The 16,486-nt window shown below is 41.3% G+C and overlaps 2 protein-coding genes across 3 annotated transcripts in view; one reads left to right on the forward strand and one right to left on the reverse strand.

Moving 5' to 3' along the window:
- The window catches only part of SELENOF (selenoprotein F), a 32,308-nt gene extending 27,746 nt beyond the window's left edge, over window positions 1-4,562 (reverse strand). Inside the window, exons 1-2 of the mRNA XM_006120250.5 lie at window positions 4,405-4,562; window positions 2,230-2,397 (exon numbers count right to left, since the gene is read on the reverse strand). Of these exons, the coding sequence (XP_006120312.2) occupies window positions 2,230-2,397; window positions 4,405-4,476 (240 nt within the window). The 5' untranslated portion in view covers window positions 4,477-4,562. The remainder of the gene's footprint in view (window positions 1-2,229; window positions 2,398-4,404) is intronic.
- Window positions 4,563-5,126: 564 nt separating this feature from the next.
- The window catches only part of HS2ST1 (heparan sulfate 2-O-sulfotransferase 1), a 148,318-nt gene continuing 136,958 nt past the window's right edge, over window positions 5,127-16,486 (forward strand). The window contains exon 1 of one of the 2 annotated variants that reach the window (XM_006120249.5): window positions 5,127-5,502. In XM_006120249.5, coding sequence (XP_006120311.1) covers window positions 5,379-5,502 — 124 coding nt within the window. In that variant the 5' untranslated portion in view covers window positions 5,127-5,378. Of the gene's footprint in view, window positions 5,503-7,947; window positions 8,241-16,486 lie in introns of those variants that run through there. The other variant, XM_075936408.2, reaches the window with a different exon arrangement.

The raw sequence follows: 16,486 nt of genomic DNA on the forward strand, positions 1-16,486 counted from the left end.
CTCCACCTGAGCAGACAGAGCCTGCCCTGCACCTATCATCTCAGAAACTCCCCAAAGTCTTGTGTGTCAATGCAGAAAGTGCCACAATTGCAAGCAAGGGGGATGGAGTGTCATGTGCAAGTCTACCTAGCCTTCCCTTTGCTTCCTGCTTCCCTTGGGCAGGCATTTATGTCCAAGTGCCCAAATCAATCTGCCTGTACTGCCAATGAGAGGCATGTAGCCTTTCATGTGTTTGTGTGGGAACCAAAGAAATCTGTGCAGGCCATGAATTCTGCATATGTAAAGTGATACAGAACTCCCCCAGAAGTAATATTTTCGTATATAGTTTTTCCTCTTCTATGAGCTTTCCCCAGTAGTACATATAAAATTAAGTCCCTACACTAGTTTTCCACTACCAGACTTGGGGGTGGAGAGGGAGCTCAGGACATTTGCCCTGCAGTAGGGTGGTGGGGTAAGGGCTTCTATCCAAAAGGAAAGTGGATCTTGTGGCTTCATCCCTATGGGGTATGCCTGCAGGGGCTTAGGGCTTCAACAGAAGTGGGGCTGAAGTCCTAAGCCCAAGCAGGGGCTTAGCGGCAGGGATAGCTCAGTGGCTTGAGCATTGGACTGCTAAACCCAGGGTTGTGAGTTCAATGCTTGAGGAGGCCATTTAGGGATCTGGGGCAAAATCTGTCAGGGATGGTACTAGGTCCTGCTGTGAAGGCAGGGACTGGACTCAATGACCTTTCAAGGTCCCTTCCAGCTCTAGGAGACAGGCATCTCCATTCCTTTCAAGCAGTTGCACCCTGTAGGACTTAATCCCTGAGGCCCAGTAAGTAGGCCATGGCTCCTTAACTTCTGAAGACTGTTACATGCAGCTCGAAGGCTCAATAAATGTGATCGCCTCTCGAGTTATCACACAATTTGTGTTCATAACATCACCACATATTTGTGCCATTTTCCCTAGGTCAGCTGCCATGTCTATATTACTAAGCCTTTGTGATTTCAGCCAATGAAAACTTCCTAGAATTATTTTGTAAAGTGACTGTCAGCATGTCTTCCTTCTGTGTTGCTAGCCCACATATCCAGTGAGAAGAAGAGTAGAATGGCAAGGAAAGCACGAAAAAATAAAACATATAAAGAAACAGGAATCCTTAAAACTTACACATACTGAGTGGTACTGTGGAGTTTGCTATCTCTTAACATGTAAGATGCTTTTTTTTATTTTAGCACACTTTTAAGAATCTTATACTGGATTTACAAATGTTAATCCTTTCACTGCACCAGTAGGATGAAGTCATACACTGATTTGTTACCATTAAAAAGAGACAGAGATAAAGAATGATATTTAAAACAAACCAAAGAAAAACCAATACACAATGTTTATAACAAAAGAACTAGAAAACCGAAAGTTGATTCATTTTAATCGTTTATCATTCTATTATATAATTTTAAAATTCAGTAGTTTGCCATATTAAAATGAGAACTACTTCTATGTGGACCCAGGCCAGGAAGCGTTTTATACTCACGCTCTCAGTGGGATTACCAGCTACAGCAATTCCCAGAAATGTGCTGACACTTTTGAATATATATTGGTACAAAGCAAAAAAGAGTTAATTTCTTGATCCCTCAGAACCACAGGAAGATAGGAAGGAAACCTGAGGTTATTATTGGAATTTAGTAACACTGAAATCATTAGGCTTGCTATTGTGATGTATACTTTATATCTATCAATTTTTGATATTTATTATTGAAAACAAGAACAGCGGCCGCTCAAAAAGATTGTCTAATAACTATCAATATAAAACTAAAAGATTAAAGTACAGTATACACAAAATCAGTGTCCTTTAATACTTAGGTTATTAGAGCAATAATAGGTGCTGCTCAAACAAACAAACAAACAAAAACCCAATGAGTTCTGTATCTGATTTCTTCCCTTTTCCCTTCAAATTCCAATCATTAGTCCAATTAAAGTTGAACAGTTCCCTTCAGGGCTAATTAGTGGTACTAGAGTGACCAGAAGGGCTAGTGTAGAACAACAAAAGGTATTTCCACCCAGACCTGAGCATTGCCTCAAACCTAACTGTGCAAAAACTTCAAATTCAGATCTATATTGGACTGTCATGGAATAGCTATATTTCCCCATGATTTAAATGAGGTTCTAATTAGAATATTTATACAACCTTAGGAAACTTATTACCTAAATTAAAAAGTTTCAAAAAGTATTGTGAAGGTTTGCTTTAAACTTACCTTTCTTGTTTCAAACTGAGCTTCTTCTTGGCAACACTCCCTGCAGAACGGATCTAGTTGATTCAAGCTAAATTGTCCAAGAAGGTTGCAAGAACTACATAGCAGATTACTGGAAAAGCCTAGTTCTCTGCATGCTTCTGATGATAAATGCGCCCCATAAACACAAATCTGAAAGTGAATATTTAAACAATTATATGTTTTAGCATTTAAAATATTTTTTCTAGTTATGCAAAAGGAATGCTGTTTGATAGCTAATTTGGACTATAGAGTTCTATTCTTGACTATACAACTAATTTTTTTTTCCAGCGTGGATAAATCACATAAGCTTGTGTAGGTCTGCTACAAATTTCTCTTGCTGATGCTCCGGAGGCTGTAACCCGAGCTGTCCCATCAACTGAACTGTTTAGGGTAGTCACTGGGAACCATGTACTTTGCAGGGCCCTGTGGGCTGGTGGCAGCTTGATTGGCCTTGCTCCGCTCTGCCCCTCCCCCCTTCAGGGGACACAGGGCCTGGGCTGTGTGGATGCCAGCAGCCGCACTACCAGCCATGCTCTGCTCCTCCAGCATTTTTTGGCAGAGTAAGGGTTGGGCTTTGAAGCGGGGTGAGAAGATGCAGGGTCTGGGATGAAGGGGGAGTTGTCCAAGGCTGAACAACCACCTAGGAATGTCTCTGAATATAACAGTGGGAAGTTTCTTGAAGCCTACTTTGCTTTTCTACTCCAGTGCAGACCCCAGAACAGCTGTTATTGCATACAAGTTCAGGAAATAGCTCAGCAGCACTAGTTCTGTGTGTGCATATAGTCTAACAACATAGCTCAACTATGAGAAAACTTCCTGGCTCCAACACACCTTTCACCATGGACACAGTTCAGCTCATTAGAGAATGATTACAGCATTCATCCCAGTGAAGAGAACACCAGAGAAAAAAACAAAACATGAAGACTTAGAAGGAAAACTTGTTAACCCTTCCAGAGCTGGGCCAAGAAGTAGCACTGCAGGAGCAGACAGGGTCAGGGGAAAGAGGGTGGGGCCATAGGTGGTTATGTGGCTGGAGACAGGGCCCCAAGCAAAGGTGAGGGACGCTACCTTTGGACCGGTCCAGGCCTCATCTGCACCCTCTTTAACACTGCTCCATGTTCTTGGGTGGGAGTGCATGTTCCCCCATTTGGGAACATCTGGTTTAGAGATGACTTAGTCCTGCCATGCGTGCAGGGGACTGGAGAAGATTACCTCTTGAGGTCCCTTCTTATGATTCTATACTATTTCTTCCCATTTTCTTCTTATAATATTTTCAATATGCATGTGTTTTGCAACTCAGTGAAAGAGTATAAATACAATCCTACATTTTTCATGGTTGGAATAATGGGGAAACAGGGTACGCCACATCCATGAACCATTAGCCAAAGGGGAAAACTACACAATCCCCCCTTCCAAATCCAAGCCACTCCTTCCTCGTGATCTTGAGAACGTAAAGCTGTCACTCACACTATGGTCAAGTATCAGGTTAAATACGTGCACTTCCAGTATAAATGAGACCAGCCAACAACTTTTTAATTACGTAAAAAAACAACAAACAGTCTTGCAGGACTTTAGAGACTAACAAACAATATAGATGGTATCATGAGCTTTTGTGGGCACAGTCTAAAGTGGGTTGTGCCCCACAGAAGCTCATGATACTATCTACATTTTTGATAGTGTCTAAGGTGCTGCAAGACTATTGATTGTTTTTTTAGTTTTTCCAGGTACAGACTGACACTGCTACCCCTCTGAAACTTTTTAGTCAGCTCAGGTTAGACCCGAGAGGATAACCCGGAAAAGAGAGACGCTACCTTTTAAAACTAAAGCAGAGCACGCGTCCCCCCCCCCGTCCCCCATACCCATCACGGGCTAGTGCAGGACCAAACCCTTCCCCCAATCACTTTGTAGAAGGCACAGCAGGGTGCGGGGGAACAGACAGTACGTCTGCGTGAGAGGGACCAGGGCATGGGAAAACGTGCCGGTGTCGGTACAGGAGACGAGAGGAGCCTGAGAAGAACCACCCAGGCCGCTAGGCCACGTCGTATCCCTGTCCCAGCCGCCGGCACATCGCTCCCCGCCAGGCCTCAGGGGCTGAGTCCCCCTAGTGACCCACGGCAGCGCGCTCCTGGAGCCCAACCAGACTGGAAACCGCCTCACCGCCTGCAACAGCGCCAGGAACCCGAGTGGCCAGAGCCTTAGACCCGTGGATCCTGTAACGGCCGCCGCCATCTTAGTGCGGGACTGCTCTGTCAGCGCAGCAGCGGGACCGCTCTCAGGACCTCACCCTCGTAGCGGACCTTTCATTGCCTACGGCGAAGGAAGCAAAGTGGACTTGCTCCTTACACCGCCGAGGGAAAAGATTGTCCTCGGGCTACTTTGGTAGAGAACCTGAAGCGGAGCTACTGGGCTCCATTGGTGGAAGGGGTTATAATGTAGGTGAGAGGTATCATTTCGGGACTTGGCTCAGGCACCAAAGTAGGGACCCTACACGGGTCCTTTTTCTTCTAGTTGTCTGAGTTACGAACCTGAAGATTGACAACCAGATGAACCAATAGTACTGCGACTCTGCTGATTGCCGCGATGCCGACGCCAATAATAGAGAGCGAGAAGGGCCGGACTTCAGGACAGGTATCCAATCGAGAAAGAACGCGTGGGGGGAGGGGCGTCAGGTCCGTACATCCGCTTTATTGGGGTGGAGCATTGGGGGGCGGTGTATTAGACTGGCTGGTCAATGGAATAGGGTAGAGGGCGGGACGAAAGAGATGTCGCCCAATGGGAAAGGAGCCGTGGGCTGCGCGTGTGTTTCCTTAGTCAATGGCGGTATGAGGTGGGCGTGTGCGCGGTTGGGCGTTCGGTTGCTGAGCAGCGCACGCAGGCGGGGGGAGGGGCGCGGGCTGGCGGCCGTGCAGGGAAGCTAGCGGGGGGCGGGCTGGCGCCGGGGGGGTGGCTGAGACCGGGCTGGCGGGAGGAGGCCTCGGGAGGGATGTAAGGACCGTCTGTCCCTTCGCGCGCGCTCCCCGCCACCCTCGCGCGCTGTGTCCCTGCGGCCCGGCTGAGGCTGCTTTCGGCCTCTCCGGCCGGGCCCCACGTTATGTCGTGATCCCGGGCGGGCGGCGCTGCTGCTGCTGCTCATGGGGCTGCTCAGGATTATGCTGCCGCCCAAGTTGCAGCTGCTGGCGGTGCTGGCGTTCGGGGTGACCGTGCTCTTCCTAGAGAACCAGATCCAGAAGCTGGAGGAGTCCCGCGGCAAGCTCGGTGAGGGCCAGAGAGCCAGGGCCGGGGTACCTGGGCAGGGGCGAACGGGTAGTTGGAGGCGATGGAGCGGCGCGGTGGAGGCTGTTGTGGTGGGCGACAGGGCTGGCGAGAGCCGGTGCCAGATGCCCAGAAGAGGGATGAGGCCCAGGGACTAGAAGCGCTGTGGCGGGAAGGGGGCATGGTGAGATATTGGGGCTATGCAGGGATTGGGTGGGTGCTGCGTAGGGCTGAGAGGGGTGCAGTGAAGAAAGGTGGAGTTGGAAGGGGAGAGATGGCAGTGCCCAAATCGGGACCAGCACCAGGCTAAGGGTTTGGAAAATGTAACCTTCCCGTTTTGATATGTTGAGACCTCGATAATATGGAAACACAAGTCTTTTTCTCCTATGTAGTTCCTGTGTTTACGTGTCTGGTAAACATAAATAACTTGAGGTGAGCGAAATGATTTGGAGGAGCCTGTGAAAGGGGTTGTAAACCTTAAAGTCAGCAACCCTGACCTTTGAGTCCACTTGTATGTTCACTATGCAAGATCATTAAACCAATGAGAGAGAGTAGTGTTTTGGGAAAAATTTATTGTTACAAAGCAAGTACATGCATATTTATAGTCACAAAGCAAGTAAATGTGTTGTGTGAGAACAGTTGGAGATTGAGGAGCAGCAGTGATAGCTTAAGTTCAGCTCTGCTTCCTCCTCAATGTGGTGCTACACATATTTAGTCTAATGTACTTTATGTTTACATAATAAAAACGCAGAATGTAATTATAGTTAAAACTTGTGTGTTTGAAAATAATCTTAGATCACTAATTATAAATTCATATGATTTGTTTTACCCTTGCTGAATACCTGTTTTTTAAATACCTCTGTTTAGCAGGTAGTGGTGGTGTTTTTACTGGCCTTGTGTGCTGTGTTACTAAAGAGTAGTTAAACAGTAAAAAACTAGTATCTAATAACTACCATATAAAATTTGTTTTTTCCTGTAAAAAAAAAAAACCTTTCACTTTTCAGTTGAAATTTGTTTATTAAAATAACATACTACTTCATGTGTACATTAAATGTTAAACAGCAGAACAAGAATTACAAACTAATGTAAGTAAGTGCCATTTCTAAATTAGTACACTTGATTTACCCAAGAATTGTAACTGGAAAGCAGCAGAGCCCAGAAATACCTAAAAATGTTGTAATAGGCTGAGAACAAGTTCAGTGCCTATTTATATTTGCCTAATACGCTCACAGTAGTAGGATATGGAAAGATTCTTGATATTTCAATGTATATTTATTCCCTTTTTTTCTTATATAAACTCAAACAATGTTCTTACTAGTGATTAAAAAAAGAAATAGATTTTGAATGCAGAGACAAGTTTAATGTTGACAGCCTATGAAAGAGGTGACATCAGAGTAACTTGAAGTATTCAAGTCTGTGTTGAAGATTTATTAGACATGGTTTATCTGGCTTAGGTAATGGGAGTTAGAGTCCTGTGAGAAGGTACTGGTGATTGGATGAGCTTTATAGTTCTCTTGATTTATACTTCAACTAAAAATTACTAATTTGAGGGGTGATATTTGGATTTTGTTGGTAGCTTAAATAATTTAAGTAGTGTTAGTGAAAAAGGGAAATACTTGTTATCGAATCAAAATATTACAGCACTCAAGATTTAATTGAGTTTTGCATAAGTCTATTAATTGCTTGGCACTAGTCGTTTCAGTGCATCTGTATCTGGCAATGGATATCATGCAGGAAAATCCAAATCCTGCACAAAAGGATTAACATAATGCTGGTAAGATTTCCTGACACTTTGCTCCTCCTTAATAGATAGGTGCTGGACATGATTAAGTTACATATTTAGAGGATTTAAAATATGCAGCTCAGCTTGACTCAAGACAAGCATAATATTGCTATGTTATGTTGGTGCTGTTTTTATTTAAAAAAAATGTTTAAACTTTCTAAGCTTAGATATTCAAAATATAATGGGAAGCCTTATAATGAGCTTGTTAGTGGCTGTCAAAGTTGGTGTGGGAGAAACAAGGGATTTTTATTTTTAGTGTTTAGTTTATTCTATGTGGGCTTAGCAACCTGTTAGATCACGTGTGTTTATCTTGATGAGGTATTACCTTTGTTCAATAGACTTCTTGCTACAATAATGCTCACCAGAAGGTGCTCCTACTTTTTTGTGTATATTGATGTATATTAGCAGCTGTAGGTCATCTTTTTGGAAATGATCTGTAGGTGTTAGTGCTATTTCCATCCATCTGAGATATAGAGAACATAGTTTCGCAAAACAAAATGAATCCATGTTGGCCCATTACACTTGGCTAACAGGAGTCAAGATAAAGAATAAGAAATGGGGAGTGGAAGCACTAGCAATTCCATGGACTGCTTAGAATAACGATTGCAATTTAGTTGAAAAGTTTATTAAAATGTTCAGTGTGACATTAAATATTGCTCTTAACATGGTCCAAGCAATATGCAATTTGGTTTAAGTCCATGTTACTGAATTATATGTACCTATAGCACATGAGAAGCCATGTCTGGATGGATGTAAAAATAACTGTGTGACTTACATTCTAACTAAGGAAACTGTCACTTTACATGAGACAGTTAGCAGAAAATAGTTCTACCTGTGTGCGGAGTCTGAGTAAAACTCTCAAAAGAGCATTTCCGGAAACTTTATGATGGAACAAGATTCCTTGACATGCAAATACATAGATGTCTATATTGCAACAAGATTTTAATTCTGTTTCAAGGTAAGTGTTAAATAACTCACATGAAATAAGAAATAGATGCATCTTTATGGAAATCAGACAAAGAGGGAAGATTTTGTTTTCTTGCAAGTATAATTCAATCCTCCTTGCAGCTAAATTCCAAAGTAATTATTATGTATAATATTTATCTCTAATGATTGTGGGAGCGAATTTGCACTGGACATTGCTTTTCTCACATTATGGTTAATTTTTCTCTTTATTATTAACATTACTGTGCTCTTATTGTTGCTTTAAAAATGTTTAACGGTAGTATTGTGAACTTGGTTTTTAGTTTTCTTTTGAATAACTGATGAGAACACCAAATGGCAATATTTCTTCCTTATGGGAAATCTTTTTCTATTAAAAAAAAAAAAAGTAAAGAAAGTATTAACATTTAATATCAGATAAGTTGGTCTAAGGATTCTCATTTTTAAGAGGTTTTGATCTTACTGCTTCATGTGAACAGAATAGCAAAATCTTTGAGTCGCACATTAAGGGAATTTTGTAAATATGGAAGGATTTACTATTGCGTCTTTTCCCCAAGCTATTTTGGAAAAGGGTGTTTTTTTGTGTGAAGTGTAGTTACTGTGGAGTAAATAAGATGGCTTTTTGATAACTGAGTAGATTAAGTAGAGAATGAAGAGGAAAAAAATGCTGTCATTTTTGTTTATGGTACCCTAAGTTAGGTTACATACCTAAGAAGGGAATGTCTGCACTATGCAGCTTTTAGTGCCAAGGCTGTAGCTACATATACTTGTCACTGAAAGGCAGCGTGTGTGAACACTAGGGGATATTAAAATGTGGGTGTTTTTGTGAGGTTCTAACGGCTGAAATGTGCAGTGGTTACATGTTTATAAGTGTGTATTAAATATTGGCCATTTCCAAAGTCCCATGTTCCCAGAAACTGATAGATCTTTGGGCATACTGGACTCTGCTAGCAGTTATTTTAACTTGCTGTCTTTCAGAGTGTTTCTGATGTAAAAAATCCAGCTTTGAGTACCTCTTTGGGTAGGGTATTAATATGTAACCAATAATCCTGATTATAATTTTGTAGAAAACACTTTTAAAATGTACTTGTTCTCTAAAAATTCTAACAAATCTTAAGGGCTTTTTGCTGCAGTTTTCTAATTAAGCATATCTGAATCTTATTAACTATTTAGTAAGATGATTGAGTTTTACCTTTTTATGTGAAGGTAAAACATGACTTAGAAGTAAGCTGTCTTTAGCATTCTGCCACAAATCAATTCTGACTATAACTGGCTTTAATCCCTGGGCCATCCCATATTATGGAATTAGGTTTCTCACTCTATAGCCGCATTTCACTCTATAGCTGCATTTGGCAGTTATTTTATATCATGATGGTGCCACCAATTGAATCAATATGTTAATAAAATATTGATCAACAAAAAAGTTTTTGCTTCAAAATTGATTGACAGTGCCCCTTTTTGTTTGATATTTTGTATTCCAACAGGAATTGGGTCATATGGCTTTTATATCCCATCTGTAATGTTCTGTTTTGATATAGTGACTGAATTAGGAACAGATTGCCCCTTTGTATATATGAGCATACATTTTAGGCAGTAGTGCTGAGTAGTGATGGTTTGTGTTAAGGGCAAGTGCTCCATTGACTATTTTTAAAAACTGTTCTGAAATTTTGAATATGTGACGGCCATTTAGATGTTTAAGGGAGTAGTCACTAGTACTCGAGTTGAGTACTCACATCACCCCTCCCTCTTGCTGCCTATGTAGCAGGACTCAGTTTGCCTCAGCACTGTCTCTGTTGTACTGCTCATTCCCTCTCCATGCTGTCGCTCTCACATTTTTCATATTTGGGATTTGTGTCCAGCTCTAATTGGTTGTAAATTCAAATTAATTTAAAACACACTAAAAACATTGTATTTTTTTATTAAATAAAACTACCTTAAAGTGCTAATACATAAATTCTTTTCTTTCTCAAAACTAACTGATTTACTAGTTAGGGAATTAAAAACATTGTTTCAGGTCTTCATGTGCTTTAAGATTTTAGAACTTCGTTACTTATAGACTAAAAGTGGAGAACAAGCTGGTTTCGTACTTTAACAAATTCTGGCCACCAGTTCAGGCGGACTCTCTTTAAAATTTGGCACCAAACATGTAATTTTTAATTGTCTTCAAATTAAAACTGTCACAGCAGATTATATATAAATGTGCTATTTTAATCCATCCTGACTCCAATGTCATACCTAACACCCTTGTTACTGAAGTAAAAAAGTAAGCTTAGGAGCAAAGCTTCAGCTTGTCAAGGAAGTCTTTACCGAAGCAGTATTAAAGCAGGCTTCAAGTTAAATTGGGGATTGAGTGAAAAGTTAACCTGCACTTCAGCACGTGTAGGAGCCTCCAAGTTGCCTGAAGTGTATGAATAACAGACTTTCAAAAAACAAAACAAAAAACCACCCCACATACGTGGGAACATTGCAATACCTTTTTCTGTAATTATCATCAATAATATCACCAGAATTTTCATGTTGGTCCTGCACCTGGCGTAAGGCAGGACTGAGCCAGGATGCCTGCCCACGCAGCAGTCCCCGTCCACAGCAGGGTACAGAGGCAGCAGGGTAGTGGAGATAGTCAAGCTGACTACTCCTATCTGATAAGCCTAGGCTTATCGGGTAGCGAACTAGTCGATTCCTCCCTTACATCCCTATTGTGAATCACTTAAGCAAACCCTGGTGCAATATGCTTAGCCAGTGACTTCTATTCTACCAGTTTAGCAATTGGACTTCATTTAAAACTGGGCAGCAAATACATATTGCTTCATGTTTTTATTTAATTTAAATTATTTAATTTTCAGTAAGTTTATCTTTAGTATAAGCTGTTGTGGTTTCAAATTTAATTTTCAGTAGGTATAGTTTTAAAAACACATGTATTTTATTTAAATAAAAGTTGATTTGAATGAAATTCTTTTTATCCACCATTCTTTAGAGTATGTCTGAGAGTTCAAATGGCAGAAAAGCTGAATGTGCTACATCCAGCATTTGGGCAGGAGCTTAGAAGCTTTATTGGTACACCTAATATATTTTTCCATTAATCAAGGAATTTGACATGTGAAACAAATGTTTAACTGATCATTGAATATTTCAGTTAAAAACATGTTAAAAGTTGTGACCCTAATTGGTGAGGGAGCTTCAAAGAATAATTCCATGGTCTCAAAATTTGCCTGTATCTTAAAGTGCAATTACTACATGTTGACATGAAGCTGTTGATTGATTAATAATGTGTTTTTGCTTATGGGAATAAGTTTTGCCAAACTTAATCATCAGTGTGCATAACTCAAACTGGCCAACTCTCTCATCCATAGCAAATACTTTGTCCAGTTTAAAAAAAAAAAACCAAAACCCCACACTCAGATTCTAAGTAATGAATAGGATTCAGCTGGATATGAACTTAGATCATATAGGTCACATAGATCGTTTAGTTTAAGGATATGAAAGTGTAACCATGTAAACAGTTAACCAATGAGTCTAGGCTCATCAGTTAATGCTTATGGTTACATGAAAGCTCCTGATTTGTGCTTTTAAGCCAGCTCCACATGTGCGGCGGGTCCCACGGAGTCGACTGCTGCCCCCTGTGTAACCGCTGAAATTACTTGTATTTTAACATTCCTAACTTTCCGTAGAAAGATGACTTCCCCAGATCATGATCTTCCACCACACTTGTGTGAAGTATCACCGTTATATACAGTGGAGGAATATGGGGATTACAGGAGGCTCCCCCAAAGTATAGTGTTTACAATTATTACATATCCTTTTGTATGGTGGATTGTAATGCTTGGGTTGATAGCAGTTGTCTGAAACAACAACATGCTCTTAAAACTGATAGGAAAAAGCTGTATGTGGTGTGTAGCTCTATTTTTGTGTGTGTGGGAGATGGCTTGTTTCCTTGGAAGGGATGAGAGAGGAAAAGAACAAACATGCCTCCAATGTTGACAGTTTTGTGTGGAGTGGGCTAGTGTAGGAGAGCATGCAGTCTTGAAGTCTGAGACTTCCCTTCATTCACTCTTACTTTGTTTTGTCCTTTGCATCTCACACACAAGAACATAAGAAGTTGTATTGGATCAGACCAAAGGTCCATCTAGCACAGTATCCTGTTTTCTAACAGTGGCCAATGCCAGATGCCCCAGAAGAAGTGATAAGAAAAGGTAATCCTCAAGTGATCCCTCTCCTCTCATCCATTTCAGACAGAGGTTGGTGACATCATTCCTACCCATTCTGCCTAAAGTTTTGTTGGAGCTAACCTCCATTAATTTATGTAGATCTCTTTTCAACCCTGTTAAAATCCTGGTAGTCTTAACATCCTCTGGAAAGGAGTTCCACAGGTTGACACTGCACTGCATGAAGAACAACTTCCTTTTGTTTTAAACCTTCTGCCCACTAATTTACTTAGTGACCCCTAGCTCTTATATTGTGGGAACAAGCAAAAAAGGAAAAGTTACTCACTTTCTTCATTCCTGTCACTATTTTATAGACCTCTATCATATATCCCCTTAGTCTTCTCTCTTCTAAGATGAGAAGTCCCAGTCTTTTAAATTCCTCTTCATATGGTACTAATCATTTTTGTTGCCTTTTTTCTGAATCTTTTCCAGTGTCAATATACCTTTTTTTTGTTTTTGAGATGAGGTGACTCCATCTTTGTGCAGTATTCAAGATGTGACATACTGTGGTTTTTATATAGTGGCAATACGATATTCTGGCTTATTCTCTACCTCTTTTAATGATTCCTAGCATTGTTTGCTTTTTTGACTGCTGCTGTACGTTGAGTGGTTGTTTCCAGAGAACTATCCACAATAACTCTTAAGATCTCTCTGAAGTAGTTATAGCTATCTGTATGTATGGTTGGGATTATTTTTTCCCAGTGTACATTGCTTTGCATTTATCAACATTTAAAATTGGTTTGCCATTTTGTTGCCCAACACCTACTTTTGAGAGATCCTTTTGAAGGTCTTCACAATCTGTTTGGTCTTGACTATCTTGAACAGTTTCATTTTTAATTTTTTGCTGACCCCTTTTTCCAGATTATTTATAAATATGTTGAATAGGATAGGTCCCAGTACAGACCCTTGGGGGATATTACTAGCTATGTCTTCATTCTGCGAACTGACAATCTATTTTCTCCCTTGGTTTCCTGTCTTTTAACCAGTTATCAATTCATGAGCGGACCTTCCCTCTTATCCCTTGACAATTAACTTTACTTCAGAGCCTTTGGTGAGGGATCTTGTCAAAGGCGTTCTGGAAATCTAAGTACAGTATATCTGCTGGATTCCCCCTTGTTCCCTCCCATCGTGGAGGAATACCCTTAGATATAATACACCAGAGTCAACTTTTTTTAATATCACCTTCACAAATAGATCTACTTTATTAAATGTTAATTTTATACTTTGCCCACCTTAACATATATTTGTAAAGAGCTTTTGTACATGTTGCATCCTGAAAGACAGTGGTGGTGTGGTGTGTGCACACGCACACACACACCCCTTCTTTGTTTGGAATTGGCTTCTTAGTCTGTAGAACCAGCTGCTATTTTTTAAAAAAAACCTTACTTGTGTGTGTGTGGGGGGGGGGGGGGGAGTTATACCCGTAGGAGTTCTCTGGTGCAGTAGGGATGTGGCCAGACCAGAGAGCCCTAGTAGCAGAGTGGCTGGTGGCTAGAGAATTGACCTCACCTAGTCTGGCAAATTCCCTGTTCAGGACCAGTCAGAACTTGAGGACACCGGACCATGAATGTCCAACCTTTAGTCAGTATGTCAGGAATTATTTTTGTCTTGGGAGAATGACCAGAGATGAGCTTTCAATCCTTGAACTTAGTATTTCAATGATGAACTAGTACTAGCCACATGCATGTATTCTGAAAAAAAACTATGTAGAATGATCTTAAAGTGTAACTTGTATGATGGCTCAACAGACCATTAAAATTCATTTGGAATTAATTATAGTTGATTATGATAATCAGGTCTCTAGGGGATAACATAATTATGCCAATTAGAAAACTTTATTGAAAAAAGTTTAAGATTATGTACCATCTGCAATAGCAATCTGTCTGCCCTTCCAACTATCCCACAAATAAAATAGAAAACATGCTATGCAAGATTTTCTACCCCTAATGCTTGTGTTTGTAGTGTTATGTTGTTCTGTTTCTTAACTAAGCAGCACCTTTGTATATATCAGTCTGCAAAGATTTAACTAATGCTTTGAAGAGTTCAGCCTGCCTTGGTACTAATGTGGTTTCTTCCTGTGAGCAGTTTGAATATGCTTTTTCAGCAGTAATATGGCAAAAGTTAAAATAGAATCAAAGTTGAGAACAATATGCTGTTATATGATGCTGGTAAAAAAGGCACGTAAAATTGCTTGTAAGATGGTAAAACTTCATGACATTCATTTATTGATTGGCTTTTTCTGACAGAGATGACATGTAATTTTTCCAAGTCCAATTCTACAAGCCAAACACAGGGAAGGGTTGGAACTACAATTCATTCACAAGTTTAATTCTCATGCAAGTGGTTTGAATCGAGATACTGGATGGCTGGGACATTATCAACCAAACAAACAGTGAAGGTGTCAGTGGTTCTTAGGGTAGAATCTGGTGTTAGTATTCTTCCTCTCTAATTGCTAACTAATGGTTCTTATCTACTTCTCTAACTATCCAGTCTTTAGGTGGATGTTAATGACTAGTCAACTATCTGAGAAGCAAATGCTTATTGGATATTCCAGTCAACTAGTCAGTCTCCCTCCCTCCGCCCCCCTTGTGCGCCGCTGTCAGAGGCAGCAAAGTAGAGGGGAAAGGGAGCACTTCAAAGTGGCAGCGCTGCACGGCGCTGACCCTGGACTCTGTGACACTGCCTCTTTGAAATGCTGCAGCAGCGTTTCAAAGGGGCAGCACCGCATGAAGCCTGGGGTCAGCTGGGGACTCCTGTCCCCAGCTGACCCTGGGCAACCTTTGACATTTCCGCAGAACCTGGACTCTAGAGTGCCATTTCAAAGCATGCAGAGCCTGAGATCAGCTGGAGACTCCCCAGCTGATACCAGGTTCTGTGAAAATGCCAGGATGGCATTTCAAAGCAGCAGCATAGCATGGAGCCTGAGGTCAGTGGGGGACTGAGTCCACTGCTGACCTGAGGCTCCATGAGGGCGCTTCTGCTTTGAAATGTGCAAAAGCCCTCGCTGGGGACTCTTGTACATTTCAAAGCTGGCACTCTGTGTGCAGTCCGGGGCCAGCAGGAAGTCCATTTCAAAGTGGAAGTGCCCGTGTAGAGCCTGGAGTCAGCAGGACTTCCCGTTGGCTCTGGGCTGCACGCAGAGTTCCGCATTCCTCCACTCACGTTGCTTCTGCTATGACTGCTTTTGAAATGTACAAAAGCCCCAGCAGGTGGAGATACCCTTATAGACTGATGGAATAGTAGATGGAAATCCCATCAACTGTTCAATTAGTTAATTTAATTTAACATTCCTAATTGACCACAGTTCTTGGTGGCAAGGTGTGGTGTAAGGGGGGACCCAAGACTGCCCACTACTCTGGGTCTGGCCCAGGGACTCTCGCAGTGCACTTGTCTTGCTCTCTTCCTCCTTTCCCTTATTTTGTCTCCTTTCCCCTGTGACCCTTGCACTTCCTTGGCCCGTATCCTGGCATGTATCAGGCTTGACCTCTGTCTTTAGCTCCCCCTGGGCCTGCCTAGTACTACTCATGCTTGCTCTCTCTCAAATCTTAAGTTTCTCCCCGATTGGCCAGGTCTCTGTGTAAGTTCCCTACAGCCTGTTTTAGCTACTTCCTGGCTGAGGAGGGGTTCTTTTCTTCTGCAAATGTTGATCTCTTACCTGGATGCAGTATTCCAGTTTAAGTATCGCTAATGTCTTATACAAGTTAAATCATCTTTCTACTTCTACTGACTGCTTGCCTGTTCATATGATCAAGAATTCATTAGCTAACTTTGTCAGAATTGCACTAAGAGCTCATGTTGAAGTGCTTGTCAACTATGACTTTTAGATCCTTTTCAGATTCACTATTTTCCACGATGCAATCTGTTCTGTACGTTTGGCCTGCATTCCTTTTTCCTAAATATATAATTTAGAGTTGAGTGTTTTAAAATACATTTTTATTTAAATAGGCCCAGTTTCCCAAGCATACTCTGTCTTGTCCACCGTTGTGATTTAGCATTCTACTAATCTTAAGGCTATTCACAAATTTTATCAGCTCTGGCTTTATATTTACTTCCAGATCAC

Source organism: Pelodiscus sinensis, chromosome 9, assembly GCF_052426305.1.
Source record: "Pelodiscus sinensis isolate ZL-2025 chromosome 9, ASM5242630v1, whole genome shotgun sequence".
Taxonomy (NCBI): domain Eukaryota; kingdom Metazoa; phylum Chordata; order Testudines; family Trionychidae; genus Pelodiscus; species Pelodiscus sinensis.